This window comes from Pygocentrus nattereri, chromosome 12, assembly GCF_015220715.1.
Source record: "Pygocentrus nattereri isolate fPygNat1 chromosome 12, fPygNat1.pri, whole genome shotgun sequence".
NCBI classification, from domain to species: domain Eukaryota; kingdom Metazoa; phylum Chordata; class Actinopteri; order Characiformes; family Serrasalmidae; genus Pygocentrus; species Pygocentrus nattereri.
In genome coordinates this window covers 25,530,171-25,549,679 of record NC_051222.1, presented here as the reverse complement: position 1 = coordinate 25,549,679, position 19,509 = coordinate 25,530,171, and the positions used below count along the sequence as shown (strand labels likewise).

Here is a 19,509-nt window from a genome sequence, read left to right as displayed (position 1 = left end):
TGGAGACTGGATATTAATATCGACAGTGTTTTCATTATGGGAAGAGTTATTATACAATTAAACATTTCCGATGGATCGGAATTTTGATGGATCGCTGATATGACCCTTGGGATGTACACAGTGCTCTTGTCTATATTAATGGTTGCGGTAAACTTTTGACTCTTCCATCCATCAAGCTGACTGAGACAAATGTAACTTAACAATAATCTATTGGAGACGTCCTTGAAGAGAATAACAGATTTCTGAACATGAAGTAGAGAGACAGACAGACAGACAGGACGCATTTATCAGCTAATGAGCAGCCAAAAAGCCTGCCCCTAAAAATCCACCTTGAAAAAGCTGGAAGCTCCTCCCACCTTCAAGATACACCAGAAAGTCTAAAATGCCCCAGAAATCTAAGGCTCGCTTTGTGGATAGAAAATGCCAATCAGCACCAGACCCTCGTTCATTTTGCTAGCTGTCTCATCAGCAGTCACTGTCCTGCATATACAAGAGACATGGCCCTGTTCTATTATATTATAGACAACTCATTAAGTCTGTGAATGGCACTAAGGCTGTGAATTGTGATTGATAGTTTAATTTGAATAATGTATTTTCCATGTTAATAAACGTCCCATCATTTTTAAACAGCCACCACTTGAGAGATATGGCTAAAGCAGATTTAGCAAACTTATAAAATCAAAACTTAATCTCAGACATTGTGTCTCCACTTTTTTCTAAGGCCTTCCTTTTTGAGAATCGCTGCTCTAGAGTCTACTACGGCAACACTGTAGGAGTTAAGTAGGCATGTTTACAACTCATGTAGTGATGACTTAATTTCACATTTTGGCTGGAGTGTTTATTCATTATTATTTAGATGAAGATCAGATCATGTTTGGGTTCAATTCATGGATAAATTCAAATGACTTCATAGGGTTCCTGAACTTTTTCCTCACAACTGTATTTAAACACTAGCGTCACAGCAGTGTGGAAACATAAGAAACCATAATGTAAAACTCAAGAACTTATATATTCATTCACAGTCAACGTCACTCCCTTCACTTTTCTTTCTCAGTGTCTTTCTAATTTCACATCAGAGGTCTAATCTGACCTTCTCTGACACTTGGTTGGTGAAATCTCTCTCTCACCCTTTACACGTTTCCCTTGCGGCCATTGACCATTTAACAACTCTAAAATGTCACTGGGCCCGAGCTGCCCCAAAGGCATACTCCTACTGATAAACTGTCAATTTAGAGCCTCATGTTCCAATTATATAAACAAACTTTCTGATCCAGCAAGTGGACAAGCAAAGCCCATAAAACCTATAAAACTAACAATAAAGTAAATCCTACAAAACGACTTTCTGTTTACAAACGTATCACCGTTTCTCTCTTGCCTGGGGTCACAGATGCCACAAACGTTCTTACAGAAAGGAACATATAGGGCATTAACCAATGGTCACAGCAAAAACACTGTAGATCAACAGAAGTAGGAATGTTCTGCTGAATTATGGATCCAAGCATATATTAACCCAAACAAAAGCATAGGAACCCTGAAGAATGCACCATATTTTTAATAAATTTCCTCAAAAACATTCTCCTTGACATTTAGCTTTCCTAATCTGCATATCAACAGCAGAGCATTCAAAGCTTAGACGCTTTCAAGGTTAACAATATGAAAGCCTTTGAGAAGAAAATGGAAAATGAGAGATGGGGGTGGGGGGGGTGACGGTGGTTTTTTGTGTTGTTTCTTTTTTTTTGGGTGTAATGAACCACCTGTTGAGAGAATATGAAGTACACAATGATCCAAAGACAAAAACACTGTCTTTCTCTCTTCTACAGCCGAAGAGACAAGACAGCCAAGTAAAAACTGCTTGTTCTGATGATGGCTTGTCAAAGCTGTCTTTAAATATGGATGGAGTGGGAGTAGGTGCTGAGAGAAATGACTGTTATTATTGGGTTTTTTGGTCCTCTGTCAGTTTTCTTGGAGAAGACGTGATTGCTCGTTTTTTTCTGACAGAGGAGATGAAGCTTGTGAATCATTTGCTTTACAACCAGTCCACTCCAGGATCAATATCGAAGAGCCAGTGTGCTCAAAAGGATCTTCCAGGGAGAATAGTGATCAAAATTCAGCTCTCTCTTCCTGACCACTTTATTTCACAGATAATATTCATTCTTGAGAATAAAGATTCTATATGGTTCTTGGTTTGGATATTTGATTTGCTGTAGATAGTTTGCATTACATAGGGGTTCAATGCATTGTTGAACTAATACAGCAGTAAAAAATATTCTGCATAACTAACAATCTAAATGACAACAACTGAAATCCGTTTCTGTAGCATAATTATACAAAATATACAGAAGTAATATGGCAGTTTTTTATTTATTTAATTACATACTTTACATACATACAAACGTTAACTGTTATGGTAAGATGATGTCTCTATACAGCACCACTGCACCATTCTGTAATTCCTATGCACAGAATACTCCAATTACATAATACTTTGATGTTGCCAAACATTTTAGGGAGGAAATATATATGGATGAATTCCAACTAATTGCACCGATTTAAAACCAACAGTATGCTGAACACCATGATCTTAATTGCAGCAGGTTTGTTTAGCAAACTCACCCTATATGGATCACTCTGCCAAATTGGTTCAAAGTCAGAGCTGAGAACACAGTTCAGATGTTTAACTGACTTGGACTTCAGACTAAAATCCTTTTGTTTTGAAGGACCCAATACCTTAGTTATGTTTATGGTTTGAGTTATGCTAAAAATTGGCTAAAACAGTTTTAGCTACTTTTGAGCACAACTCAAAAACCCTAGCCAGAAGCCTACATGAATAGAAACCACAGCTTTAAACAGTTGTACTAAGATAAATTTATCATTTTTCAGTAAAGCACAAAAAAAATGTGTTTCTGTAATGACAATTCTTAATGTTGCATGCTGATTTTCAGACTGTGGGACACATTTACTTTAAAACAATTGGATCCAACTGCTCACCATGTAGCCATGAGGGATAAAAATAAGTATTTTATATATTATTTAAAAAGTATTATTTATAAAATATAAAGTATAAAATGTAGGAGCTAAGGCTTGGGACAGGCAGCTCCCAATAGAAAGCATCCTATAAATGATTTTGTATATGTTTAGCTTATTACTATCTCAGTGCGTTGGGTTTAAACAGATCAAAACATAATCCTGGTAAATATCTGAAACCCTAATCATTTTAAATTTTTTTGTTGAGTGTGGGACCGCAATTTCAACTAATTCAGTAGAATGGTCCACAAACAAGACATGATAGCACTTATAGCCCCTTGTAGGGCTCTCTAAAACAACCATATCACTAAAAAAACACATTTTTCTTGCTTTTTTTATTTGTTAAATGTTTGCTTGATGTAGCTTGTAAGCCTAGTTTCAAAACATACAGTTCACTCTAGCCCACACATATTGGTAGTTGAACTCGAGTTACAAATATGCAGACTGTTATGGTATTTATACCCTCCTTGGGTAAAGAATGTAGCAATTACAACCATTTTCATATATGGTCCCCCTTTTTAGGGACTCAAAAGTAAGTGGACAATTGGCTGCTCAACACCCAGTTTATTTACTCTTTATTTACGCTTGTAATTAAGCAGATGAGGGGTCTAGAGCTGATTTCAAGTGTGGCATTTGCACATGTTGCTATTAACCCTTATGAAGTCCAAGAGGTGTCACTGCTACTGAAGCAGACCACATTAATATTTACTATTTAAATTTAACTCCAATATGCTGTGATACATACTAATATCTAACTAATATAAACATACCTTTCAATGTCCAAATATGTATGAACCTGACAGTATATGGAAAAAAAGTTCCAAAAAATGCCTGCTGTGAATTCACTGTTTTAGTGATGTCATATATTCGCCTACTCAGCATGCATCAGGTTGAAGTTATATGGAGTGTTTCAGACCACACTGCTTTCCGAATGAGGCACAGGTCATTTACATACATCAGTCTTAAAGGTACAGCAACAAACAGCATGTTTAATGCTAAGGGATAAAGAGAGGTTGGAAAATGATCCTGTAAAACAAATCATGTCTGTCTTTGGTTCTTAAATGAACACATATGTTCTAAGTAGAGTTTTTGGGGAAAACGTAAAATACAAGGAAAATGTGGGACGTTGGGACTATGAACAGAAATGAACAAAACTACAATCACCCCCACTACTGAACCCTTTTACTACCTTTATATTAAACAATTAAATAAATTAAAACTGCCTCATGATGTAAATAAACATGGTCCACAGTATCTTCAATTCATTTTCCTGTACTATGTGGATTTAAACCTTTGCTGCATTCGAGTAGCAAAACTTTCACTCAGCAGTCACAAGCTCCATAACAATTTCCCCCATGGGAAGCCCAGCAATGTGTACTTGACCTTGTTTGACAATGTAATGTACTTACAGTTTACACAATATTACAAAAATACGACTAGCATATTTTTAGTTGGTTCATTGCTGGAAGGAGAGACAACTCCCTTGACAAATACAGCTTCGACATTTCATTCACTCGAGAGAACTATTACTTTTATCCAAGCTGAGCTAACGAGGAGTGCAGTGTTTCCAAGGGCTCGTCAGTGTTTACATGCTGTGTGTCATTCCCCAATGTATTTAGCATTTTCAGCATTTTCTCAAAGCCTCAGTTTTCCCATGCTATAGGATAACCATAGCCACGAGAGATGGAAAAAAGCAAAAAGATGACAGTAAAAAGTTTATGGACACCACTCCTGAGTTCAAGCATGTCAGCCACACATAATCAAGACCGTAGATATGCAATTTCCACAAGCAAACACTGGCAATAGAATGAATCAAACTGAAAAGCTCATTGACTTTAAACATAGTTTCAAACACAATGTTATAGGATGCCACCTTTACATATCAGTTTGCAAAATTTCTGAAATACTAGATCTGCCCCAGTCAACTGTAAGTGCTATTATTGTGAAATAGAAGCATCTAGGCCCAACAGCAGCTCAGCCCTAAGCAGCAAACCACTCATACACATAGTGCTGGGCCGCCAAGTGCAAGTGCGTAGCATGTAAAACCTACCTGTTGAATCACCCACTGTAGAGTTCCACAAGCCATATCAGCCCATGAACTGTGCATCAAGAGCTTCATGGAATGGGTTTCCATGGCCAAGCAGCTACACACAAGCCTAATATCATTACGCGCAATGAATAAACAGTCCAGTGGCAACATGTTCTCTGGTGATGAATCACACTTCAGTATCTGGCAGCATGATGAACAAATTGTACTTTGGCAGATGCTAGGCGAATGTTACCATCTGCAATGCATGGTGCCAAGAGTGAAGTTTGGTAGCAGAGGGATAATTGACTGGAGTTGTTTTTTTTTAAGGTTTGAGTCTCTTAGTTCCTTTGAGGGTTAATATCAATGCTAAAGCATACTAAGATATTTTAGACAATTACATGCTTCCAACTTTATGACAACAGTTTAGGGAGGACCCCATCCTTTTCCAGCAAGACTGTGCCCCTAGGCACAAAGTATGGCTCATAAAGATGTTTAATGAGTTTGGTGTTACATAATTATATACTACAGTATATACCAATAGCCATTAAGGTGAATTAGTAAAGCTAGGATTAGCTCACCAAAATATGAAGGACTGCTCCCAAATGGGCTTCATGAACAGGTTTTCACTCACATTCAAAATGAATTGACAAATGTCTACTACAGTATGAAAGCACATTTGTTTAATTAGCTGTTCATGTGAGACGAAGAGGCCAGAGTGAGTTTACCATGTTTCCCGTTACACTAAGCAGTTAAATGTTTTAAAGCTAAATTTAAAATAACACAGATGGAGCCCAAGGACATATTCTGTTGTAGATACAATACCATGTCCATATAGGGCCAGTTTTCAAGACCTAGATTAGATCCAAGATAGTGGTGATTCACCATTGGCAACTTCTTTTTTTTCCAATCCATACATGCCATAAGCAAAGCCATTTCTTAGAGCTGCATCTAGGTGACAAACAATAGAAATGGCCCTATTCATTAAGTTTGATCAGTGTTAATATGTAATAATAATAATAAAAAAAAATGTACCATGAACATCCCACTACAAGCCCAGTGGGTGTAACTTGAGGATGTGAGGGTCTGGACCTGGAATGACCTGGATCAGATTCAGAGGGTAGAAGAGGATAAATAAATGAAAATGTGACCTTCACGTCGGGCAGGAGGTAGGAAAGTGCTATGTATGCCCTTAAGAAAGGCCATGTGCACAGAATTAGGCCAGCAGGAGGGAAAAGAACACATAAAAGTGCACAAGCGGAGAAGGCTGCAGATAAAGGAGGAGATTAAATGCCAGCGGAAAGGACGTAAGGAAAGCAAAGATGAAAAGGGCTGACGACACCTGGCAGTGAGTGGGAAAGTGACACCGGTGCCCGCAGGCATGTGCAAGAGAGAGCCTTGATTCAATTTGACCGATTTTCAAGTCCAAGCGTCAGTGGACTCTGGATTCTTTTATATGCCACCATAAACTAAGCTAAAATATTACATTTGAAAGTGAGTAGATACTACACATTCTACCACAAAGCTAGTACATGTTATTGTCCAGCTTACTTGGCATACAGCACTGTGGAAATGTTTTCAAATATAAATGTCCAGTCAAAAGAAGCTACTCATTTTTCAACATCTGGAATAATAATAAATAAATAAATAAATAAAAAAGCAGAAAAAAAATTGATTTACTAGGGCTGTCGAATTTGGCCCTGCGAGTTATCCGTAGTTCATGTTGAGGCGTCTCTCATTAACAGTAGAGGAGTGAGTGTCTGTGTTTACACGCAAATATTTTTGCCAATCCGAGTGAAAACAATCGGATTACAGACTCGGACTGAGGTGTTTATGCTCACTCTGTTCAACAGTCTGATGGAAATCCCTCGTTTACACGCTCGCTACCAGTAATCCGATGCAAAATGACGCGCATGCGTGGAGAACGTTACCATGACAGCGAACATCACGTGAGGTCCAGTCAGAGGGAGACGGGTATCCAGTTGGCGCTTTTGTGGTTTTAACTGCTTTAAACTGCCGTCAGACTCAGGAAAACGTCATTCACATGCACTTATAAAGGAAGACGTCGTGCTCTGAGACACATAAGCTGGCCGTCCGCCCCGCCGCGTCTTTTAAAGCTCAGAGTATAAACCTCGGCTCCTCTGCACACCACCTTTCGCTATGACGCGCCGCGCATGCGCAGAACGTTCTTTCACCTCCCGATTGGGGAGTAATCGGATTCAGGCGTTTCCACGGATATTATTCTAATATTTAACGGATTATTTAGAGGTTTACCCACCTCGTTCAATCGGATAGAAATTGTATTACGAATGGCCTCAATCGGAGTAGACTATTCCGATTGAGGTGTTTCCATGGACGTATTCTAGTCCGATCGAGCTATTATTCGGATTATTAACGGATTATCAGGCTGCATGTAAACGTGGCTAGAGAGTAGTTACGTTTACATGCTGTTTACATTGCTGTAGCACTGTGGTATGACACTACATGTCTTTAATGAAGTCCAACTTTGTGTACTCAGTATTGCTGCCTAGTATGTGAGTGAATAAAGCTCCCTTACAGTTTTCTCTTGTCCCAGCAGTTTTTAACATAAGTACATTTAACATAAAATGTGTTCACCATTTTAATTGTAACATTTCACTTAAAAATCCTTATTTTCTATAACATTTACAACATTTAATGCGATTAATCACGATTAACTATATGAAATTGTTAGATTAATCGCGATTAATGTTTTTTAATCGTTTGACAGCCTTACACGTTACACAGCCTCAACAACCAAGTATAATTTACATTTTTTCAGTAATTGTATGCCCACTTTGGTCTTATTACCATTTACAAACTTTTGAGACTTGCTTGCAGTTTTTCAAAGAACTTTCAAAGATTTTCTCACACTTCCAAAATTCGGCCTTAGAAGTTGGTTGTATTTTCTGCTTCTCATGATCACAAGTGACCATAATCACATTCAGTGATATTGAGGTCTGAGCTCTGGAATGGTCAGTCCATTATTCTGAGAGCACCAGCAGCTTAGTTTGATGTGCAAAAACATTTTTGTGAATTTTCTTTTCTCAGTATGGTTTCCTGTCAGCTAGACATCCTTTCAGACTCTGTCTTGACTTGTTCTTCTCATAATGGAAAGATGGACAGAAACACCTGTGGATTTTTTTCAGATCTGAAGTAAGAGTGGAGCTTGATTTCTTCCTCTGTACCCACCCCCCCCCCCCAAAAAAAAAAAGAAGCTTTAAGTACGGTTTATCTCATGGGGAGAGTTTTGGTGGTCTACCAGGTCTTGTATAGTTCTTACGGAGTCCCATTATCTCTGTAACTTTTAATATTTTGAAATCAGTTTTGAAAAAACTTTCCACACTTATTTCCTTTGACTTTTGCCTTGAGCTTGCTTATCTTGTAACTTCATAATACATGTACTGCAAGCTGTTAAATTCAGGTTTTGGTTTACCTCCTACTGTCCTAGTATTCAAATTGCAATCTAGCTTCTGCTAATATAAGACCTGATATCAGTTTAATCAAGAATTCTTGTAATTTAATGCTTATTATGCAAAAACATATTTCAATACATTTTCATAAGTTTATAACAAAGGGTACACACTCACCGGCCACTTTATTAGGTACACCTGCTCAATTGCTTGTTAACACAAATAGCTAATCAGCCAATCACATGGACACAACTCAATGCATTTAGGCATGTAGAGGTGGTCTAGACAACTTGCTGAAGTGCAGACAGAGCATCAGAACGGGGAAGAAAGGGAATTTAAGTGACTTTGAACGTGGCGTGGTTGTTGGTGTCAGACGGGCTGGTCTCAGTATTTCAGAAACTGCTGATCTACAGGGATTTTCACACACAACCATCTCTAGGGTTTACAGAGAACGGTCAGAAAAAGAAAAGATATCCAGTGAGCGGCAGTTATGTGGACAGAAATGCCTTGTTGATGTGAGAATAACCAACCAAAAATCTCTGAAGAATGTTTCCAACACCTTGTTGAAAGTATGACACAAAGAATTAAGACAGTTCTGAAGGCAAAAGGGGTCCAACCTTCTACTAGCAAGGTGTCGCTAATAAAGTGGCCGGTGAGTGTATATTGTGCTGGTAAGAACATTTTCAAAGGTGAACGATCCCATCTGTATCCATAACAATTAATTATAGGAGTTATAATTAATTTTATGCATGTAGTTTGATAGTCATACACTATTTGATCAATGCTATGGTTTCAAACTTATCTTTCTTGAATGCTACTGACAGACATTAGAGCATGCAATTTGTGTCAAAGCTCAAGAGATCACTCAAACTCTTCCAAAAACAAAGCCCATTTTGTGTCAGTGCCTCAAAGAATACAGTTAACCAGACAGGGAGTTGAGAAGTATTTAGCAGCTTTGGTAGAGAGTTTGATTCTGGGAAATGCACAGGAAGACAGGAAGAAGTGTCCTCAAGGGGAGATGGAACGGGGAAGTCCTCTGATTAAAAACAAGAATGAAGAAAGAAAAGAGCACTGTTGTCCATTTAACCACAGCTACTTCATTTAGTTAAAAGGCTGGACTGGCCTGAACAGATACAGCAGTCAACTTCAATCTCGTCTTGTTCCTTTCAGGACCTTTTAAGGAGAGGAACTCAGAAGGCCAGACCAAGGATCTAAGAAAAGGCAGCTTAGTGTTTAAGACAAGCAAGACAGAAACCAGGCAGGAAAAAAAATGAAGATGCGGGTAAAAGTCATTACAGCAGTCAGTGACTGAACACTCAAAGTCGTACACTGACCAGCCTACTCTATAGAGGCCAGACGCTTTATGCTGACGTGAATATCTCAGTGAGCTTCTGGATTAATGTGACGAGGCAGCAATGTCAGTTAAAGCTCTGCAGCGACTCCCTCACTGCTCAAATGAAGATCAAGCACATTCTCTCTCTCTTTAGCTTAATGACTCAATACACTAAACAGGACAAATATGATAAATTCTGAGAAAAACACACAGAGGCTTAGTGTATTGTGTAGTTTGAAAAATTTAAACCCACCTCTGTTCCCATCACATTTAATCACATTTTAGAATCCTTGTGGAAGAACTGTGGAGCATTCATGCATGAATGCAATTGATGTAAGCATCTCACATCAACAGAAGATTAAATTACATGTACTTTTTGAAGAATAATGAACGGTGGCATCCAGCTTTAGTTGAGGCTGGGATCTTATTTCCTGTTCCACTTTAATTGATGCAGCTCTTACATTACTGCAAGAACACTGTAAATACTGCTGCAGCATTTAAAGTGGAATACAAAAATCAAGCTGGCCACAAAGAAACCAACTTTAAATGGAGCTTTTTCCGTCGGAGTATTTTTAACCATTTTTCTGAGGGGCACAATGATAGGGGTTGTTCACCGTTAGTGGCTTTGTAGATATAAAACCATCATTTCTACATCTCTGTTTACAACTGTACTGAGGACAGGTCAGCACAGTTGTAAACAGCACCCTTGGCTTCCACAGAAAAACAAAGCCTAGTGCACCATCTAGTGGATTGTATAAGACACTCAATTTTTAAAATCAACATCAGTGAAACTACCCATTTCAATAAAATGTATATTGGATTCTTTTATTTACAAATATAAGGCAGTTAATTTAGAGACTGATACATTGCTATTTCTTCTTAGACACAAATACAAATCAGACTTAAATTTTCTCCCCCAAAATTATACCTTGTGCATTTTAAAACCAAGAAAATAGAAAGTGCTTATATCCTGTGCTTACATATATATACTTATTAGCATCTATATATATATATATATATATATATATATATATATATATATATATATATATATATATATATATATATCTATATATCTATATCTATATATCTATATATATATATATCTATATATATATATATATATATATATATATATATATATATATATATATATATATATATATATATAAAAAACCAATCTGTGAGAGAAAAAGCAAGATCAAAAAGATGCCGATGTTCCAAGTTGTAATGGAGAAAACTTCTGAGAATATATCTCTAAATAATAACATAAAACACTTCTAAGATATCAGTTATCAGTTAAGCTTTGCTACTCAAATTTACCCTTTACTAGAACAGACAATAATGAGTATTATGGTGTAGATAACCAGACTCTGAAAATATTTAGTTCAGTGGTATGGTTAATTTAAATGCAAGGGAAATTCACACATGCGGAAGGGAATGACCTACAGAAACATGAATATTAATGTTTATTCCATGACTAATGTAAATGGGTAACAAGTAGTTAGCTGATGTTAGGGTTAGTATTAGGCTGAGCTTACAGCCTCCACTTCAGAGCCGTCTTCAGGGGAAGCCTTCTCTATGATCTCCAGGAATGTGCTGTGATCACTTGGGGATGCCGGGGCGGACTAGAAAGAAACAGATTTTTGAAATGCACATGCTCTAAAAGTCATTAAAGCCTTTTTATGTTTGACAAAACATCACATTACTGAAACACATTCTGAACTAAACACCTCATCATGGAAAGACAGGCATGGAGCAGCAATTCCCATCATAAGCCATTCATTTTGAAAGATAGGCCAGGACATAAATTTCATATCAAGCACATTTATTTTATCTTTTCATTTAGTGCTGGTGGTGTAACAGATTTCACACTATCTTCTCATTTCTTAAAAACAAACATTTTCCAAATATTATGCTATCAGGTATTAGCAGTAATATAGTTAATGTCCTCATGTTTCTTAGCTGCTATTCTATGATAAAAGTATGTCTTACAAACCTGCTTGGACTGGTCGGATTTGTTCTGCTTCTATTCAAAATGACGCATTAGTGAATCATGTACTGTAGTGTAAATGTTAACCAGACATCAAATCAACCATATTTAATTTCACGTATCTTGAGCTTTTCCCCCCCTGAACAATCTGAAACACCCAAAAAAGGACCATTCCTGCATTTATGTAAACTTGTGTTACAGCTAAATTTAAAGATCAATGTTGTTTGGGACTCAAAACCAATTATCTATTTGGCCCCTTGTTGATTATCTGAGTTAGTCAAGGGTTTTCTGAATAAAACCAAAGGGCAACCAAGAATCCAAAAGCTCAAAGAACATGTTCAAAATCTTTTCTGTTGCAATTTCAACAGCTGACTGTCAAATGAGCCAACAAATTTCTCACCAACTCACTCATTTTGCTCCAGTTAAACATTTTTGCCTGTGTTAAATGCTTTATGTAAATCAGAACTGCATTTCTCTAACAGCATTTCTGCAATTTTATTATTGTCTGTTCCACATAACCATCATCATTAAAATATAATACCAACAAAATAGCTAGTTTTCCATGGGGATATGCAGCAAGGCAGTTTAAAATAAAGCATTTTATGACCAATTTAGTTGGATAGTCCCAATACCAATGCCAATATGTTGATCAACTCCTGAACCTGTCACACTGTGTGTTGATTTTTCTAAGGAAAAATAATTTAAAACATCCTTCATAAGAACAAAATTTTTTCTTTCTTCTTTTTTTTTTTTTACACAAAACTTTGCAAACAATTTCTATTATGTATGTATGTATTTACTTATCTCAAATACATTTAATTCAGCAAATACACAGTAATTGTGTTATTTGCAGAAAAGCCAAACACAAATCATACTCAATTGCAGAAGTGCGCTCTCTGTAGATGAAGTATTAACGTATTCTCACTGAAATCAACAAAACAATTTGACCAGTGGAACACAAACTTGTGTACACCACTGTGTATAATATTACTTCTACATCTATATTAAAAATCTATTTTCACAAAAAGAAAATGAGTTTTTTTTCTTTTCCCAAAATAGATCAGAAAACTCTTTTCCAAAAGCTGAACTCCAAAACTGGTGGATACATCGCCATGACAAACTTTTGTTAATGATAACTTGCTTAAAATACTGAAACTGATCACTGAAATGCCACAGAATATTTGATACTCAGTTGTTTTATACCAATTCAGTTGATACAATAGAAAGTCTTGGAATTCTTTTACCCAGTCCTACTCCCATAATAATCTGACATCACAGATTATATGTTTAGGAAATCTACCCCACCTGAGTAGTACTTTATAAAGGATAACAAAGGAGTGAAAAGATGACACTCACCACGGAGTCTGCTGTAGCAGGCGTCACAGAAGAGCTGTCTGTGTCGGACTCGCACCTGAGCTCTGGACTCGGCGCCTCTGCTGAGGTCACTCCTGCAGCTGATGCACTGATAGGCCAGAAAGAGGCACATGGTAAGGCACAGTACAGTGGAATACCTGAACCTGCGTTAATAATTTAATAGACTCATGACTCAAACAGAAAGGTCATTCTCCTGGGCAACTACATGCTACATAGAACCATAAACAAAAAAAATAAATAAACGCAATAAAACTACAGAAGACATTATTATCCCTTTCACTTATTGTAGTCTACAGTATGTTGCAATCTGTTGGAATAACAATGATAATGCAATCTGTGCAAATTGTGCCAGTTGATTTTATGTTCACAATTTTAGCAAAATTGTCATTGATGACAACCCGTTTACTACTATGGACTACACTGATTAATAACTTCTCTTCTAACAAATAAATAATTCAAATCAATCTTGAGTGACCATTCTGCTTCCCTTGAACCCATACAGACAAAAAGAAACTCCAAAAGCCGTAGGCAAGATCAGGTAAAACGGACCCTCCACCAAGAGCATAATAAGAACACATAATGCAACCAAATAAACACGGGAAGATCCTCTACTGTGAGAAGTTCAAGCCCGAAACAGGACCAATACATCTAAAATATAAATATCTACAACATGTAATTTTGTGAGAGGAAAAAATAAGTAAAAACCTCCTGCATCCCAGAAAGAATCTAACTGTAAGAATCTAAAAGGTTTGTGCAAGGTTATCAAGAGTCACTGTGAAGAAACAATTAGGCAATCCAAGGAAACAGCATGATAGGTAATTGACTTCCCCAGGAATAAGCAGGTGAGCCAATGATGTGCTGAAGCTGTAGTGAATCTACAGTAGGGGAGGATTTGACACTGAAGCAACCAAACCACATGCGGCATCTTTGAGCTAAATGTGAGCAAATAACAGTTTTTTTTTTATCAACCAAGTTTATTTTCAGCTGATTTCTGAATCATTGGCTTCAAATGTGGCATGAAAAGTAAAAGAACACAAAGGAAAACTCAAAGAAATACTGAATGTAATCAAAGGTTAATGAGTTTTTTTCTTTTCTTGTTAGCATGTCAAATTGACAAGGGCTGCATAATACAGCTATAAAATGTGATATACTATAATGTTGTTGGATATTGCAATGAGTGTGAAATGCTATAAATTATGTTTAAAATCTCTAGTTTCATTTTCTCCGGCTGCACGCAGAGGCAGTACAGACTTTGACAATGAGTTTGTTCCTGTTATATAGAATATGTAGAGTTTTCCTGATGTTCCTTAAAACATTGGGCTGCTTTGTTTATGGCTGGGCGTAGTGGATAACAACTGCCCCTTGTAACTAGGGTTTGATTCCTCGTCCAGGCAGCAAGGACACTGCTCTAATGTAGTAAGTAATTTGTGATGCTACACTCAACTACCATTGTGAAGAATGTTTAGATAAAATAACAGGCAACATAAATTGAGCCATTCCATTATTGTTGCTTTTGCAGTGTGTATACTGTGGAAAATCATATCATGATGTTGATCATAGTTTATTATGTAACCCTACTGATCATCACTGAGAAAACGCTAAAATAAGGAACTGGCCATTAGCCCATTTACTTTCTCAAAGCAGTCTACTGATAATTAATACTTTATCATTTCAGCCCATGAAGCAGCATGTGATTTGATGCCTGACCCAACACAAAGTGAACTTCTGTTAGTACTAGGTGATGCGCAAGGTGCTGTTCCAGCCAGTCCAGTTGCAGGTGACAAGCAGCAGGTCAGAAGGTGTCTCAGGAATCTGGTGACCTCCAGGCTCACCTTAAAGCACCCAATGTGAAAGCACAGGTCCAGAGAGTCGATGACCATGGCTGCTCCCTTACCCAGGGGGTGATCGCAGCGCGAGCAAATTCGCCTGCCACTCACCAGCCTACAGGACATGGCAATGGCAGAGTTAGGCTGCACAACGTTTGCTGTCTGGTCTGACAGCATGGAACGAGGGGGATGAATGAGGGAGTCAAAGCATCCCCACAGAAGATTTGGGATCAAAGCATTGGTTCTGCTGAATCTTTGTGGAGTACCCCTACTGTGCACATTTTAGTGTTTTCCCTGCTCTAACAAACATTAATTCAGGAACGGGTTATTAATGAGGTGATTAGTTGGAGCAGTGAAAACACCACTATGTGCAAAGCAGTATATACACTAGAGCCAGCATCGGGAACCACTGCCTTAATGGAAAACTGTACTTCCATGTGACCAGCAGTGATTGAAAACATGTGGAGCAGCTAGGATGAGCTCACTTGCCTAACTGAGCCCTGCCAGATTTTCCAGGTGCTAATAATGTTAACACATTAGCAACTTCTTTAAGATATAAAAAAGTCAAATGAAGTTCAAAAATGATTATGTTGTACCTGCCATGCTGCTGGGAATTGAGGTGTATATCATCAGCACCAGATGTGACTGGTGGCATGGAAGAGGTGGAAGATGGCCGAGAACAGGAGCTCCGTTTTGAAGAGCTGGAGAAAATGGCAGCCCCAGGGCCCAGGCTGCAGCGTCCCGAGTAACCTCGGTAAGGTGTGATGTTGCCCAGGGCAGAGTGAGGCCGAGTTGGGTTAGACATGGTGGAGAACTGCTTAGACAAAGAGCTGCTGCTGTGGAGGTTGTCCAGAGAGTCATATCTGTAATTAAAAGGGGGGAGCAAGCACGATAACACAATCAATACTAGAGCTGACCTTAACTAAAGATTTTCTTAGGTGACCAAATATATGGCTTTGAGCTAGGTCAACTAACCACCCCCACTACCATTTAGAAAACCCTTTTTAATAAAAAAACAAATATAGCGTTGAAAGCAACTAGACTACAGAACATCTTAAATGAAAGCCTTCATTTCACTTTACATTACTGAGAACATTTTAATCACACCTTTTAAGCATGGCAGTAATAAAAATCTGGTAATAATAAAAAAAAAGTAATGGTTAAGTAAAATCATGTTTGCAGAACGTACCAGCAAAGTTGGAATCATCTTTACATTTTACAAATGATCACAAACTAGACAGTTTTAGACAAGTTGGCTGAACATACATGGAGACCTTTTCAGTAATTTCTGTGGTGTATCTGTCTTGCTCTTCAGTATGAGTGAGGGGCTAGTCCTACATGGGACATGTTTTAAATTTGATCTTTCTGAATCCATGGTAGAAGTGCACTCTTATACTCAGTCAGTTACTGCAAGGCTCATCAACATAGTCAGAGAGGACTGCATGACTCACACACACCTTCTCATTGGTGCCACGTTGATGGGCTCTTTGTAGATGGGGCAGGTACTGCGCTGGCGGATCCAGCTGCTGTCAGTGTGGAGCGGAGTTTTCTTCCTCATCTCCTCCAGGATCTGCTGACGCTCCTTTTCTGCCTGAGACAGCCGCCCTCTCTTCTTAACACTCACTGCAGCCAATAAAGAAAGAGAACAGAATCAATGGACAGGAGATACAACAAGGACTAATTAGGACACATGGGAAATTATAAACTGTCAAGAATAGTCATACCTCTGGAGTCTTGCTTGTGATTGCTGTCAAGTGCAGGTGTAGATTTGGACTTTTTCCTGTTAAAAACAAGAAATTAGGTCAACTTGAAAAAAAAGGGAGGAAAAAAAACCCACACATTCAAGTCCTTACTGAAATTTTTCATACCAAGATGTTTTATTATAGAGAAAAAACAGTCAGGTAATAAGATGCATACAAACATTTTATATTCAATGGACTGTTCCAAAGCGCAGAAGCAGACTAACCTGTCCAAGGCTGTAAGCCTGGTAAATCCATACGACTCACTAGGCCTGGCAGGCAGCATAGCAGCAATAAGCAGCAGACATGTAGAATACAACAGCGTTTATATTTGCAACAGATTTAACAGCAAAGCAGATCTCTTATTATAACAAGTAATTTCCTGATTACTGTTTGTCAATACAACGACAAACATATACATACATACATACATACATACATACATACATATATACATACACACACATACATACACACACATATATACAAAAATTGGAATGAAAATGCACATTTCACAGTGTCACTGAGGGTGTCTAAGATAGCTAAGTGTTTTTGCTTGATGATAGATGGGATATTTCTGGATAATATTTTTCCCTGTCTGTTGGTGCAAAATAAATGTAATTAAATATCATAAGACATTTTTGAAGTCCTTACATTTTGATCCAAGTTTAGGGGAAAACTATAATTTTGTCTTTTAAATTGTAAAATACAATTAATTGTACTTAACAAGGAAAGTTTAAAGGAACGGATGGTTTCTGCTCTCTCACCATTGACTAGTCTTTGCAGATGAATCACACTCCTCCTTGGTCTGATGGCTTGTTTCTATTTGCATAGTCATCTGTCTGCTCTGCACTGGTCTGACCTCTGCAGCCTGCTGACTCAAAGAAGTGGAGGAAGTTGACTGGTAGAGGAAGGGGGGTGGGGTGTAAGGTGTAGTGTTTCCATTTGACAAAGAAGAGGGTCTCTGTTGCTATAGATATGCAAGAGGGGAAAATAAAAGAATGAATGAATAAATTAATTAATTACAGTTAAAACAATGTTTGCTGCTACCTTGAAACCATTTCTTCCTGAGTTTCATTTAATTTATAAAAATATTATACTAACTAAATCGAAATAAAATATAACAAGAACAAATACAACAATATGTTTTGAAAATTTGCAGTGATCTGCATCTCTAGTTGAAAATAGCATTTTTGGACCTGCACTACAAATGTCTATAACACTACACTGTTAACATTTTTATTAATTTCCAAAACAATTTAACTATGCAAAATATATCTTCTCCATTGTTTCTTACATAATGGCATTTTGCCAACTTAACTAACTTTTCCAACTAACATTATACAATGTTATAAAGAGCACTGTACATAAAGGAACATGTTAACTTGAAAAGACCTACGTTCCATCATTTATAGTTTAATTTAAATGACATTAAATATTTTAATACAATTAATACATTAAAGGTTTTAATGCAATTATTTTTGTGCAGATTATACATTGTGTACATGTTTATACACTGTACATTTGCAAGAAGACTGTAGCATGCTGAGCAATACATCTAGCTGTCTGACCTCAGGGCCGCTGCACTCCTCTCCTGCTGCTTCCAGCTGCGCCCTCCTCCATTCTGCCTCCAGTCTTTCCTGATCACGCTGGTACTTCTCCTGACACACACAGAGAACAGAATATACTGCAATGCTAGCTAAGAAGCTATACATCATAATGTTTTCTAGGGTGGCGACAACTCTGAATTTATTGATGATTTGTTGCCAACATTTTTTTAAAATAAACATGTTATCAACTGGTTAACTTGGCATTTTCCCTTTTACATCATGTGACTAGCATATGTGTTTGAAAACACTGACATGGCACGCATGGTTATTGCAGTTCTACGTGTGATGAGCTACTTTAGGCCTCTGTGTGACATGGCTGATGACTAGACTGTTAGTCTGTGATCTGTAATATCACGTGTCATGTTATTGACTCAAAAAAGCCATTTTTTTTGCTTCCTCATTAGAGGAAGAGTACAGAAAAAACACTTCTTGGACTGCCATATAAGATCTGTTTGTGTTGTTCCTTTATTGTTTCTGCACCTTTTAAAAATAGTTCTCAGAAGCAATGCAGAAAATCTGTTGCTGTGTCATACATTTCATATTATATATATATATATATATATATATATATATATATATATATATATATATATATATATATTCTCTCTGTCTCTCTCTCATATAGGTACATATAGATTATGTAAATTAGCTGCAAAACAGCCTAAATTCACTGTTTTTGTGATGTCATGACAAATAACAAATTTACAGATATCCACTTATTCTGCTTACAGCATTTTAGCCACCCACTCATGCTGAAGTTATGGAGTGTTTCAGCCCAGGCTGCATTCTGAATGACGCACAATACAGGCCTATCAGAACACAGCTCATTTGCATGTATCAGTTGGAAAGTACAGTAATAAAACAATCTGTTTAATTCTAACATATAAAGAGAGGCTAGAAAGGAGTCATGTGACAAATTATGACTGTTTGAAAAAAAATTAAATCAGGAAAAAATTAAAGACATGAACCCTTTAATAGAATAAGTAATTCTGGGCCTTTATTAATTCATTTTTAACATTATATAAAGGGCAACTTACTTTTTCAATAATTTTAATAAATACAAGGGAAAATAGGAGATGTGTATATATTTGCTACCTGAATTGTATATGAATCTGGCAAACAAGAGAAACTAACAAATGCATAACTGTGTATT

The 19,509-nt window shown here is 37.3% G+C and overlaps 1 protein-coding gene across 9 annotated transcripts in view; it reads right to left on the bottom strand.

The window, feature by feature from the left end:
• Nucleotides 1–11,260: 11,260 nt before the first annotated feature.
• Nucleotides 11,261–19,509, bottom strand: part of lmo7b (LIM domain 7b) — a 40,242-nt gene continuing 31,993 nt past the window's right edge. For 7 of the 9 annotated variants that reach the window (XM_017715126.2, XM_017715118.2, XM_017715122.2 and 4 more), the window contains 9 exons: nt 18,318–18,407; nt 17,514–17,716; nt 16,974–17,018; nt 16,732–16,787; nt 16,465–16,630; nt 15,604–15,870; nt 15,014–15,122; nt 13,164–13,269; nt 11,269–11,442 (listed from right to left, as the gene is read on the bottom strand). In XM_017715126.2, the coding sequence (XP_017570615.1) occupies nt 11,420–11,442; nt 13,164–13,269; nt 15,014–15,122; nt 15,604–15,870; nt 16,465–16,630; nt 16,732–16,787; nt 16,974–17,018; nt 17,514–17,716; nt 18,318–18,407 (1,065 nt within the window). In that variant the 3' untranslated portion in view covers nt 11,269–11,419. Of the gene's footprint in view, nt 11,443–13,163; nt 13,270–15,013; nt 15,123–15,603; nt 15,871–16,464; nt 16,631–16,731; nt 16,788–16,973; nt 17,019–17,513; nt 17,717–18,317; nt 18,408–19,509 lie in introns of all 9 variants that reach the window. The other 2 variants (XM_017715120.2, XM_017715121.2) reach the window with 2 other exon arrangements.